This window comes from Paroedura picta, chromosome 4 (assembly GCF_049243985.1).
Source record: "Paroedura picta isolate Pp20150507F chromosome 4, Ppicta_v3.0, whole genome shotgun sequence".
NCBI classification, from domain to species: domain Eukaryota; kingdom Metazoa; phylum Chordata; class Lepidosauria; order Squamata; family Gekkonidae; genus Paroedura; species Paroedura picta.
This window is the reverse complement of record NC_135372.1, coordinates 86,051,789-86,064,681: the sequence shown is the minus strand read 5'-3', so window position 1 is coordinate 86,064,681 and position 12,893 is coordinate 86,051,789. Positions and strand designations below refer to the sequence as shown.

The window sequence follows — 12,893 nt, the reverse complement described above, 5'->3', positions numbered from 1 at the left end:
TAGACTGGGAGGTGCCCAAACAAATCTCCAGTTCATTTTATTGCTGCAATAAATAACTTAAGAACATAAGAGAAGCCAAGTAAGATCAGGCCAATGGCCCATCCAGTAAATACTCTGTGTCATAAAGTGGCCAACAAAACCAGGTGTCATCAGGAGTTCCACCAGTGAGGCCAGAATTGGCATTACTGATAGAAAACAGTGACGACTTGAAACAAAGGTTAAAGCTGAAAGTACCAAAATGGAATGACAGCTGGAAATCCAGAAGACAAAAATAATGACTACTGGGAAATTACACAACCTTAAGATGGATGATGAATGAATTGAAATTCCTTGGCTCCATCATAAACCAAAAAGAAAACTGCAACCAAAGAATCAGGGGATTGCGAACAATAAGGCCAGCCATGAAGGAACTAGAAAAGAAGCATAAGGAAATGTTGCTGGCAACCAAGATCAAGTTAAATTCATGTCCATGGTTTTCTTTTGTATAATGACAATAAAGGTCCTATGTATTTAATTCATGTCCATGTATGGGTGTGAAAGTCAGATAATGAAGAACACTGAAAGGGGAAAAAAAGTATCTTCCTTTGAAATATGGTGTTGGGAGGAGAGTTTCACAGATGAAATGGACCACCAAAAATACACCAGTTCGGGATCAAGTTAAGCCGGAACTCTCCCTAGAAGCTAAAATGACTAAACTGAGGCTATCATCCTTTGGTACATGAGAAGGCAAGAGTCACTGAAGGAGACAATAATGCTTGGAAAACTTGCAGGCAGCAGGAAAGGGAGAAGATTCAACATAAGATGGATTTACTCAATAAAGACTGCCACAACCCTCAGTTTGCAAGACCTGAGAATAGCTGTTGCTGAGAAAATATTTGGGAGGACATTAATTTTTAGGGTCTGCATAAATCAGAAGCTGCTTGATGGCACAACACACACCCCTTTTTGCAAATTTAAACTGTGCCAACATAATTAAACATTAAGAATTCAAAGGCTGAATTTAAATATCAAAATGACAAAAAAACATGAAATTGAACAGTATCTAGCCAATGAAAACTATGTTCATTTCAAGTCTCGCAAAGATAAATAACTATTGAGTGAATTCACAAAGTTCAAAATAATCCCCCCCCCCAAAAAACTGAGTAGGGACATAAGATTTTTACGGATGCTCTTTTTCTGGATGCTCTATGGATGCTCTTTTTCCTCCCCCCAAGCATTTCCCCTTTGCTATAAGGAAGCTGATTTCCATATACATTTGAATTTTTACAAGCTTTCTTGAAAACACCTCTCCCAGATTCTAATTAGGATAGAAGGGCTAAGATCTCTATTTCTATTCAACTCCGACTCTTGAAAGCTTATACTCTGAAACTCTTGTTGGCCTCTAAGGCACTACTGGACACAAATCTAGCTGTACAGCTACTTAGCTGTCATGTTAGTATATGTGTGTTTTAGTAGCAGCAGATCAGGAAAAGAATCTTAAAGATTCCAAAGACGATGATTTGGGGTAGCGATCCCCAACCTGTGGGCTGCGGACCACATGTGGTCCTTCGACTAATTGGAGGTGGGCCCCGAAGGATGCCTTCTCCCCCCCCCCAGCCCTTTACAACACACTTCATTGTTGTGGCATGTCTGTATCTTATTTTGAAGGGATGTTTAAATATTACCATAGTGATCAGAGACCACTAGGGCAGTGGTTGAGAGTAGAGGAGTAAACTACCCCCCCCCACCAGGCCTCCGTAAAAGGCGTTGAGTGGTCCCCAGTGAGTGGTCCCCGGCACTGAGTGATCCCCGGTGATAAAAAGGTTGGGGACCACTGATTTGGGTGACATGAACTTGGGGGGGGGGGGGAGAGTTCATCCTAATCTTAGTTTAATTAATTACTTGAAAAGACTAGAGAATGTTATCATCTTGACTGCATCCTTTAAGAGTGCTTCCTCTGCAAGTGTTTACTGTACTTTATTTCCTCTTTCACCAAACTGCCATTTCAGACTAGAACTCACTCTCAAGCATTTAGTTTCCAGAGTTCACTTACTCAGCTATCTAAATAATGTGGAAAATTCCAAAGCTTGTTCCAAGCAATGGCTGTCAGAACAGCAGCAGGAGGAGAAGAGATCATTGGCAAAGGCCTGATGAGAAATCTTGAAAAAGTGGAATAAAATCTCAGGCAAAATAAACAAAAAACCTACTAAAGATTAAGCCTGTCTGGGAGCCAAGGCAACTTTCCCATATTCCACAATCAGTCATAACTTGGGGATTTCCAGTACATTTTGTCCTGTACAACATCATGGCAGTTAATATTATTATGATGTTAACTTGTAGCTTCTGACAACAGAATCTATCAAATGAACCCCTGATTCAGGGTTCTAGAAGAAGCAAAAGTATCATCTTTCACGGAATGTAATGACAACCATAGTCCTCAGATACACCCTTACTTAGGAGTAAACATGCAAGTGATCAGACTGCAGATTTCTAACAACATTTTAAAATATCATATTGTGCCACTTTGTGCTCCTAGGATGTGAATGGAGCTTTGGGTCTGAAGATGGAAAACCCAGATTCATAATAACTTCTTTTCTTAGCTTACCTCACAGAGTCACAGTGGGGAAGAGTGAGAGAAAGAGTTCTCAGCCACATTGTATAACATGGTTGGCCAAAAAGCCTGGATAAAAATGTCCTGTCCTTTTAACCGAGGTTTACTTTGTAGAAATGGGCAGCTGAAGCTTTCTATGGCATGCAGGTAAATAATATCATTTGGTAAACAACTTCCCATTAATCCCTTACTCAAAAGACAGGGTGCTTTTCTCCCCACCAGGCAGTTGCCAAACCTATTGTATATTGAAAGTAATTCTATACAAATGACTAATAACCGTGCTTTCATCATGCTGCTGTGAGACATGTTCCAGGGCATGTGAAATTATCCCAGAGAAGTATCACCCTCCCCACCCTCCAGCACAGTATTGATACCTTTCAGGGCCAACATGAAAACCTGATCCAAACTGAGTAAATATCACTTTTAGTGAACTTGGAATAAAGATTTATGAGCTTTATTTCTTACAGAAAGCTAAGACATCCTGGGTCTGGGCAACAAACATTAGAGAACCCTTCAGATCAAACAACAGTTTCTTAATGATTCTGTTGAAATTCTAAAATAGGGGTCCCCGACCTTTTTGAGTGCATGGACACCTTTGGAATTCTAATGATGGGCACAACCACAAAATGAAACCCACAGGAGGCATAACTGCACACACACATACAGAGGAAGCCCACATAGAGAAGATGAATGGAGTGACATTTAAAAATACACTGGAAAAGGGGAGTGAGAGAGAAGACTGCAGTGGCATTGTGCTGCCCAAACAATGCAATTTTAAATCATATCTTCAATAGGCAATCAGAAGCCCTACTGCTTAGTAGTCCAACCTGGCCCTATCCAGTTTCTAAAAATACTTGGCAGTAACCAGGAAAAGGGGGGGAGCTAAGAACCCAAAGGCAATGCCAGTAAGAAAAGAAAAAAAATACATTTATTACACAGTGCGTATAATTAAGATTTAAATTGACAACCATTATAAAAGATATACAATATCATTTTAAAATCCTAATTATGCATATTTTGTAATAAATAGTTCTATTTCACTCTGTCTTTTGGCTTACTCAACCTTCAGGTTCCTGGCTTAATGTGAGGTTTCTTCCCTCCTTTGGGTTTTTCTTAAGGTCTTGGTGGGCTCCATGGCATCCATTGGAGACCCCTCCACTAAAACACTGTCAAATGTTTCACCTCTTATCCTGAATCTAACCCACAAGGCCTATATCAGGGGTGGGCAAACTGTGGCCTTCCAGATGTCCCTGGACTGCAATTCCCATGAGCCCCTGGCAGGGAATTCCAGTCATGGGAATTCCAGTCCAGGGACATCTGGAGGGCCACAGTTTGCCCACTTCTGGCCTATATGAATTCCTACACATCTGTATATGGATTTGTGCTTTACAGACCTAAACTCAATCTTTAATTTCTACAAACATCCTGACTAGGAAATATATTTGGCCTCAAAGCTCAGAACCTTACTTGTCAGTGTGTGAAGCTATGAATTCGTGTTAAATCCTCTGCACATAGCTAGAGTCACTAATGTGTATCACAGGATTCATAGCAAAGGGGCAGTGGTTGAACAAAACATCACAGTCAGTCCTGGTACCAAAAGGTAAAGCTGCAGCTAATACCTGGTGCAGATTAGAAAGGTTTGATGGGAAGTGCCCATATAAGTAACTGTGAAAAGCTGTGAGAGAGGTTTCTCACACACACACACACACACACAAAGAGTGTGGTTTTAGCTAAGCTGTTTTCCAAACACCCTGGAACCAGTTTTCAGAACACACCATTATGTGATGATTCAGTCTGTCTACAAGGGATTATCGGGCATTGTGCTCGTCGTTTCCTTGGTGTTGTTGCCAAGTGGCAATTGGCAGCTATCCAATACTGACCGTCCCCGAATAAAGTTGATGAACTTGAGCCGCACGGGAATTTTCTACTCCGGAAACCGGCTCTCCTTGTATCTGTTTCCCTGCCTAATAGCTGGTCCCAGGCAGCTTCGGCCCCCGAAAACATCTGTAACCGTCGTAGCCCAACCCAGCCATCTTCCTCGAATCCCTTTCTCGCCGCCGCCGCCGCCTCCAGACCTGTTGCTGGCAGCAAGTTGGGTTGAAAAGTGCCGCAAGCCGCGTCCACGGACGGCCTGAAGGCCCGGGTTTTTAAGGGGGCCGCGTGGCTGCAGACGTGCGGCCACCTACCTGCAAAGGACGTCAGAGGGAAGAGAGAAGCTAATAGGAACCTGGCGGAGTTTTGCCTTGTGCTGAAGCGAACCGCGGGAAAGAAAATGACTCACCCTCCACGCCACAGCCGGCCTGAAGAAAACGCGTTACCTCTGCGGGGCCGGGGAAGGCCAACGGGAGCGAGCCATTCCGTTCCCCTCAAGCAGCCGATGCATGACAAAGTATCGCAAAGAAGCAGCCCTTGCTGGACTTTTCAGTGATGTCACATCCTGATTGTGTCTGGAGGTCTGCAGCTGTCCTTGCAGGAACGAGCCAGATCTTTCTTTCACCCCCTCCCGACTACGCCTCCTCCCTGTGAACACAGAAGGGGGGGGGGGATTCTCTCTCTGCCTCTCTCCCAGCAACCCCCTCAAGGTTGGTTGTTTAACATTAGTATTGTGTTGTTTTTAAGTGGCTCAAGATTTAAAGAAACTTTTAGACACCTGAAAAAGCATTGGAAAAATTAAATTCAGATGTCTGCCATTATTTCCACAAGCTTCTAGAGGATGAACTGGACCTTTCAGATTCAGAATTGTTTTCTCTATCAATCAACCTAAGAAAGCAGAAAAAAAGTCACAGACCTCCCTTCTAGAGTTTTCCTGCTACCTCAGGAGAGAAAAACTGGTTGCAATACAGAACCATGGAGGCACAAACAGAGAACAGTATGGGGGGGGGGGGGTACCTGTGGTGTCTGTAGACCTGCCAAGGACCAAGCTTGAAGTTCAAGGCAGTATGGCAGCTTACAATGTAATTGACCAAATGCTGGCTAGATCCTTCTGTGAGATCCAGTCAGTTTAAACTTAAACTGACAACTTGTTTGCTTATATTGTTGGGGTTTTCTGGGGGGTTGCTCGGTTCAATTCATTACGTCCTGTACCATGCTGGGGTTAAGGAGCTCAAATCACTACCACTGCCTGTGTCCACCTCTGAATTCATGGATCTAACAATACGTGCATACTGTATCATTCATAGCATACCAATAATCTGCTTTAGAGATATATGAATTATTTTAGGATAGATTCAGACACTAAAAGTGATTTCAGAGTTCATCTCACACTAATTGTGCTTGTGTATATACTGTTAATGTGGGGGTAAAAAAGGAGTCATCCTAAAATTAAAAGTACCATTTATCCAACAGAAGGCTTTGCATCCTTATAAGAATCAAGAAAACCTCAAGAATACCATGTATCCTCTGATGGAACAGCATTGTCATTTGCAGAACACGAAGCCCTGACTTCTTTCAGTTTCCCCCTCTTAGTTCAGATTGCCCTTTAAACTGTGCCTGAGAGTATGCTGACCTGCAAGTACAGAATATGGGCAAGCTCAGTGAAATTTGATAGGAGGGAAGAGTGGGAAAATCCCACTGCTACAGCATGTTATTGATTTGCATGTGTGAATGATGACAGAGAATTGTCACATCACCTCCCATATATACATCTAATGGAGACAGAGCACACATCCAAAGGTGAGTCGCTAGAAACAGAATAATCAAAAGTGATGTATGTTCATGTGCAAACCAGTTCAGATTTATTCTCAAAAGTTTACAAATCCTGCCAGACCAACCATATCTCTATTTTCGAAAAAGTGACTACCTTGCTGGATCAGGGTGATGCTGTGGATATAGTTTATCTGGATTTCAGTAAAGCTTTTGATAAGGTTCCACATGATATTCTTGTTGACCAGTTAGTAAAATGTGGTATGGATCCTAATTCTGTCAGGTGGATCAATAACTGGATGACAGATTGTACCCAGAGGGTACTTGTTAATGGTTCAGCGTCCTCTTGGAAAAGAGTGACAAGTGGAGTACCCCAGAGATCTGTCCTGGGGCCTGTGTTGTTCAGCATATTTATACATTTTTTATAAACTGTTACTCTTATGAAAGGTAATTCTGATCTTGTAGATTTGCACGGAAAATGTAGAAAGCAGCTTTCTAGTTTAGATCAAAGCCCATCTAGTCCAGCAATCTGATTGCACTCCCCACAAACAAAGTATTACAAGGAATTAAGGTGCAGAACATGGGTGTTTGGAGTATGCTGCTCCTGTACATGAAGGCTCCATTTAACAGCTCCCTTGTGTTTTTGGCTATTTTTTTTTTTTAATACTTAGATGGGTATATTGTTTTATGCTCTGTTGGAAGCTGTCCCGAGCTGGCAATGCCAGAAGGGGCAGGATATAAATCAAATAATAATTAAACAAATAATATATATAAAGGACTAGACAAACTATGAGATGACACTCTATCAACAGTCATGGCAGCATATACAACTGTGTAGATCAACATATATAGAAGCAGTATATCTCTGCTCCAGATCTGGAATATGTAGATATAAGGATTGGCATTGACAAAAGGTAAAGCAAATATGCTACTGCCAGAAACCAATAAAATAATATTAAAGAGAAATCAAGAGAGTTTACCTTGTGTGAGGCTAAGCACCCCTGATTCCTCCCAAGGCTTAATACTTCTAGGAATGTGCTCATTGTATCTTACAGGTGTTACTAATTAGGCCTCTCTGCCTACTTGGCCCTTATCATCTTCAAGGCCAGAGTTAGGAATGAGATAATTGGGCTCTTCATGAGAACCTAAAGCCCACAGGAAGGGAGAGGGGAGAACCAGGAGTGGTGAGGTAATTTTCTAGAGAGTTCCAGTAAGAATGCATCCTGGTTGGGTTGTCATCTTCACCTAATGTTGGTTGGCCAAAAATTTGTATTTGGGCTAAGAGCCTGAAGAAGAAAATTAGCTTGGATTCTGATGGATTAAAAGGCTGGACTATGATATGCTGAGATTACAAATGGACAGCAACATAATCCTATTTGCTGTGGCCCTTGATTTTGGGACTGTAAGATTGTGCCATCTAATGCACATTTCAAAAGTGTTAGATAGTAAAGCTAGTATTTCCTTCCCTTTCCTTGCTATAGGGTTGTGTATTGCCTAGAGTAAAACTCTTACTAAAATACTATCCAAATAAATTATATATCTATTTTTCAAGGATTGTTTTCTTATGCACAGTAGCTCTGGGGACCCACAGGATTCAGGCTTGGACTCCATCTTCTGTTTCAAAGGTTCTCCCATACCCCTATATACTACTCCTCCAGTTTACTATAAACCCTTATTTTGTCACCCATCCTGAGACTTTGTGAGGGGTGGGATAGAAATCAAATAATAAATAAATACATACATGTAACTTACAGCTAAGAGCCTCTTGTGGCGCAGAGTGGTAAGGCAGCTGTCTGAAAGCTTTGCCCATGAGGCTGGGAGTTCAATCCCAGCAGCCGGCTCAAGGTTGACTCAGCCTTCCATCCTTCCGAGGTCGGTAAAATGAGTACCCAGCTGGCTTGCTGGGGGGTAAATGGTGATGACTGGGGAAGGCACTGGCAAACCACCCTGTATTGAATCTGCCATGAAAACGCTGGAGGGCGTCACCCCAAGGGTCAGACATGACTCGGTGCTTGCACAGGGGATACCTTTACCTTTTTAACTTACAGCTGGACCTTTATATGAAAATACCCTTTTGCCTTGATTCTGTTAAACTGACTGCCCTGACTACCTGACCTTACCTTACTTTCCTAGTGTGATTTTCCAGTAAAAGAGTTGACCTCAGAGAGATACCAAACCTGCAGTCTGTTATGCCCCAAGAAATGTCCCTCTGCAGCGGGGGTCCCCAACCTTTTTATCACCAGGGAGCATTCAACACCAGGGACCACTCAACGCCTTTTACTGAGGCCCAGTGTGTGTGTGTGTGGGGGGGAATTTACTCCTCTACTCTCAACCACTGCCCTAACGCTCTCTGATCGCTATGGTAATGTTTAAACATCCCTTCAAAATAAGATACAGACACGCCACAACAATGAAGTGTGTTGTAAAGGGCTGGGGGGGGGGAGGCGTCCTTCAGGGCCCACCTCCAATTAGTCGAAGGACCACATGTGGTCCGCGGCCCACAGGTTGGGGATCGCTACTCTGGAGGAACACCGTCCACCCTAGAATAAACTCCAATGTTTCATTTATTGTGGCTGCTCTGCCCATTGACAGAAGTCCTGTGGCAGAATGATAGCTAGAGACAGTAACCATCAGGCTTCCAGCGTAGAACACTTAAGCTCTTAGTTATGTCAACTGATTACTACCCTATTCCCCTATTACTAAATTACAGAACCATAAAGCTGGGATGGTTTATAAGCACGATGGGGTAGTCACTGACCTGGAGCCAGACATCCTGGAATGCGAAGTCAAATGGACCTTAGGAAGCGTGAGCAACAATAAAGCTAATGAAGGCAACAGCATTCCAGTTGAACTATTCAAAATCTTAAAAGACGCAGTAAAAGCGCTACACTCAATATGCCAGCAAATTTGGAAAACTCAACATTGGTCACAAAATTGGAAAAGGTCAGTTTACATTCCAGTCCCAAAGAAGGGCAATGCCAAAGAATGTTCAAACTACCACACCATTGCACTCGTTTCTCATGCTAGCAAAGTTATGCTCAAAATCCTACAAGCTAGGCTCCAGCAATATGTGGACTGAGAACTTCCAGAAGTGCAGGCAGGATTTTGAAGAGGCAGAAGAACTAGAGATCAAATTGCCAACATACACTGGATCATGGAGAAAGCTAGGGAGTTCCAGAAGAACATCTACTTATGCCTCAATGACTATGCTAAAGCCTTTGATTGTGTGGAACACAACAAATTGTGGCATGTTCTTAAAGAGATGGGAATACCAGAGCATCTTACCTGTCTCTTGAGAAACCTATTTGCAGGTCAAGAAGCAACAGTGAGAACTGGGCATGGAATCACTGATTAGTTCAAAATTGAGAAAGGACTTCGGCAAGGCTGTATACTATCACCTTGCCTATTTAATTTGTATGCAGAGCACATAATGAGAAAGGCGGGGTTAGAGGAGTCACAAATTGGGATCAAGATTGCAGGGAGAAATATCAACAACCTCAGATATGCAGATGATACCACTTAATGGCAGAAAGCGAAGAGGAACTAAAGAGCCTGTTGATGCGGGTGAAGGAGGAGAGTGCAAAAATTGACTTGAAACTCAACATCAAGAAAACGATCATAGCATCCGGCCCTCTCAGTTCCTGGGAAGTAATGGAGGTAGTGACAGATTTTATTTTCTTGGGCTCCAAGATCACTGCAGATGGGGACTGCAGCAAAGAGATTAAAAGACGCTTGCTCCTGGGGAGGAAAGCTATGGCAAATCTAGACAGCATCCTAAAAAGCAGAGACATCACCCTGCCAACAAAAGTGTTTTTAGTCAAGGCTATGGTTTTCCCAGTTGCAATGTATGGCTGCGAAAGTTGGACCATAAGGAAGGCCGAGTGTCAAAGAATTGAGGCTTTTGAACTCTGGTGCTGGAGAAGACTCTTGCGAGTCCCTTGGACTGCAAGGTGAACAAACTGGTCAGTCCTAGAGGAGATCAGCCCTGACTGCTCCTTAGAAGGCCAGATCCTGAAGATGACACTCAAATACTGGCTATTCAGAATATTTTAAATTTGTATATACTTAAGTTAACATGTAAAAATAACCAATGGTTAGGGAGAGAGGTAACTAAGGCTGGAATCCTATGCACATTTCTCAGAAGTATGATTAATAAGGCTAAGGCTGCAACACATGGGAGTTAACTCCATAAAACTTAATATAATTCATTGCAAAGTAAATAGACAAAAGATGGTACAACTCAACAATTTCCTTGCTTTTGTACAGGATGTGCCGAAAACTATGGATAAATAATTATCTTTATTTTTATTGCATCTGAAACTCTTGCTGGAATAAAAGTTGTTAGTTTTTACAGTATCACTGGACTTCAGTTTTATTTAGAAGTATAAATATCCGGACATTGGCCTCATTCTCATGTGATGATACATCTGTCTCTTACCTAGTTTTCATTACACCCAATTAGGAAAAATTATCCTTTTTAATCATTTATTTAATTCATTGATACCCCACCTTTCTCTCCACTGGGGACCCAAGGTAGCTTACATCATTCTCCTCCATTTTGTCCTAGCAACAGCCCTATGAGATAGGTTAGACTGAGAGACTATGACTTGTCCAAGTTCTGCAGTGAGCTGCCATGGCATAAGTGGAGATTCAAGCCTGGATCTTCCAGACACTAGTCTGGTACCCTTAACTACTATATCACATTAGCTGTCATAAAATCAGAATTGGCAAATCCTGTTGTTTAACACTGACCCGGGAGGTCCCTTCCAACTCTATGATTCTAAAAACCCACAAATTTCCTGTCTCAATGCCAATTATTTTCTCACTAAATCCAGAAATATTACACATATGACTAAGAGATTGTTCTTCTACCTTCCATTAAAAATACTTTATTAGAACCAACCACCTCCTGACATCTGCAGCACAAACATGGATAAGGAGGATACACAGTTATAATTTTGCTTCCTGTTGCTTGTTACAATCAGGCTGAACTTTGGTTGTTTACCTTGAACAAACCATAAAGATCAGAAGAGACCAGAAACTATACACCTACCCATCAAAGGTCTCCACACTTCCCCTTTGAATTCCAGCACAGCCAGTAGACTGACTTCTAAGCTGCAGGCCATGCGGTTTTAGAAGCAACTGAAAGAGGAGGAAGGGAAAAGAAGGAAGGTCTGTGATTTCAAATTGCATTCCTGTTAACAATGAGCTTGTGGGGGCGGGAGTGCTGAAAAACTGACTTAGCTAGTTCGCTATTCTTCCGAGACCTGTTCTCTCCTGCAGGATGTCTCCACCATTCTTGGGGATAGATCCCTAGAAGGCTGCAAACCAGCACAGCTTCACTGAAGATCCATAAACTCTGTCAAAGAATCTGTGCATTTATTCTGAATCTCTTTGAAGCTAATGTTAAGAAGCAAAATTTCTTTGAAACCTCTGTGGCAATCAACATGTTTTAAGAACTGGTTCTTACTAAGGTAAAGGTATCCCCTGTGCAAGCACCGAGTCATGTCTGACCCTTGGGGTGATGCCCTCTAGCATTTTCATGGCAGACTCAATACGGGGTGGTTTGCCAGTGCCTTCCCCAGTCATTACCGTTTACCCCCTAGCAAGCTGGATACTCATTTTACCGACCTTGGAAGGATGGAAGGCTGAGTCAACCTTACTACCGCCATCTTAATTATTTTTATTTGTTAATTGTAAATTGCTTAAATACCAACTGTATTGTTGTTTTAATTGTTGTTACAGGGGGATTTTATTGTATGGTGGGAATGTCGAAATATTTGGATATTTTATGGAATGTTTTATATGATGTGAACCGCCATGAGCCAGCTTGCTGGGAGCAGTGGTATACAAATTTAATTAATAAATAAGTGTGTTTCTTTCCAACCCATCCAACAGATTCCCAGTGTACAGATGTACCATGGAATAAGTACATAGTCAAAATGCTGGCTGACCTTTTCCAGAGCCAATATATTCTGCTTCTGCCATGAGGCTGAAGATGCCTGTTGCCAGTTCTCTTTCACTGCTCTGTCCTCCTATTGAGGCAATACTATTTGGGCTGGGGGCCCCTGAAAAAGTTTCTGTTTCTCATGTAAAATAATGAGATGTCACTCAATCTCAGTTAATTACGAGGGGCTTTACGCACCGGGATCTTTGTTGCAAATTGGTCACTGAACGAAAAATCGCCATTTAAAATAGTGGAATTCGTCGTTATGCATACCTGCCTTTGTAGTGGAATCCAGTTGCGTTTTGTAGCGTTTCCCACAGCTTCCGGTCTCGGCAGAAAAGGAAGCGCTATTTCCAAGCTCGTCCCGCCCCTGGCCGTCAAGCAGCCAATAGGCAGCCGTTAGCATGCTCCCAAACAGCCCCTTTCCTTTTAAGAAAGGTTTTTTTTTAAAAAAAACAGACCCATTGTAACGAATCTAGGTAGATTCGTTGCAACGGAGAGACCCATCCAGCTGCCTAATGTGAGCTGTCGTTTGATCGTATGATCGTTGCCACGCTGCCTCGAGTGATAAAAAAAAAATCCCCCCCCTCTCACGGGCCCGATTTTCGGCTGAATTAATGTGTAAAAAATAAAGGGACTTTATTTCAGCAAATGGGCTTTTATGTGGTTTGTGCTTAGTGACTAAAGGTGAAGGACTGAAGCCAGGGAAGCCTC

General features: G+C 42.4%; 1 protein-coding gene across 5 annotated transcripts in view; it reads right to left on the bottom strand.

Annotated features, from left to right (window-relative positions):
• The window catches only part of MOB3C (MOB kinase activator 3C), a 43,059-nt gene extending 31,689 nt beyond the window's left edge, over positions 1 to 11,370 (bottom strand). For 2 of the 5 annotated variants that reach the window (XM_077333846.1, XM_077333851.1), the window contains exon 1: positions 4,872 to 5,070. Coding sequence is in view for 1 of the 5 variants with exons in the window: in XM_077333845.1 (XP_077189960.1) it covers positions 4,366 to 4,368 (3 nt within the window). In the remaining 4 variants the exon portion in view is untranslated. Of the gene's footprint in view, positions 1 to 4,365; positions 4,777 to 4,871; positions 5,071 to 11,285 lie in introns of those variants that run through there. The other 3 variants (XM_077333848.1, XM_077333850.1, XM_077333845.1) reach the window with 3 other exon arrangements.
• Positions 11,371 to 12,893: the final 1,523 nt, after the last annotated feature.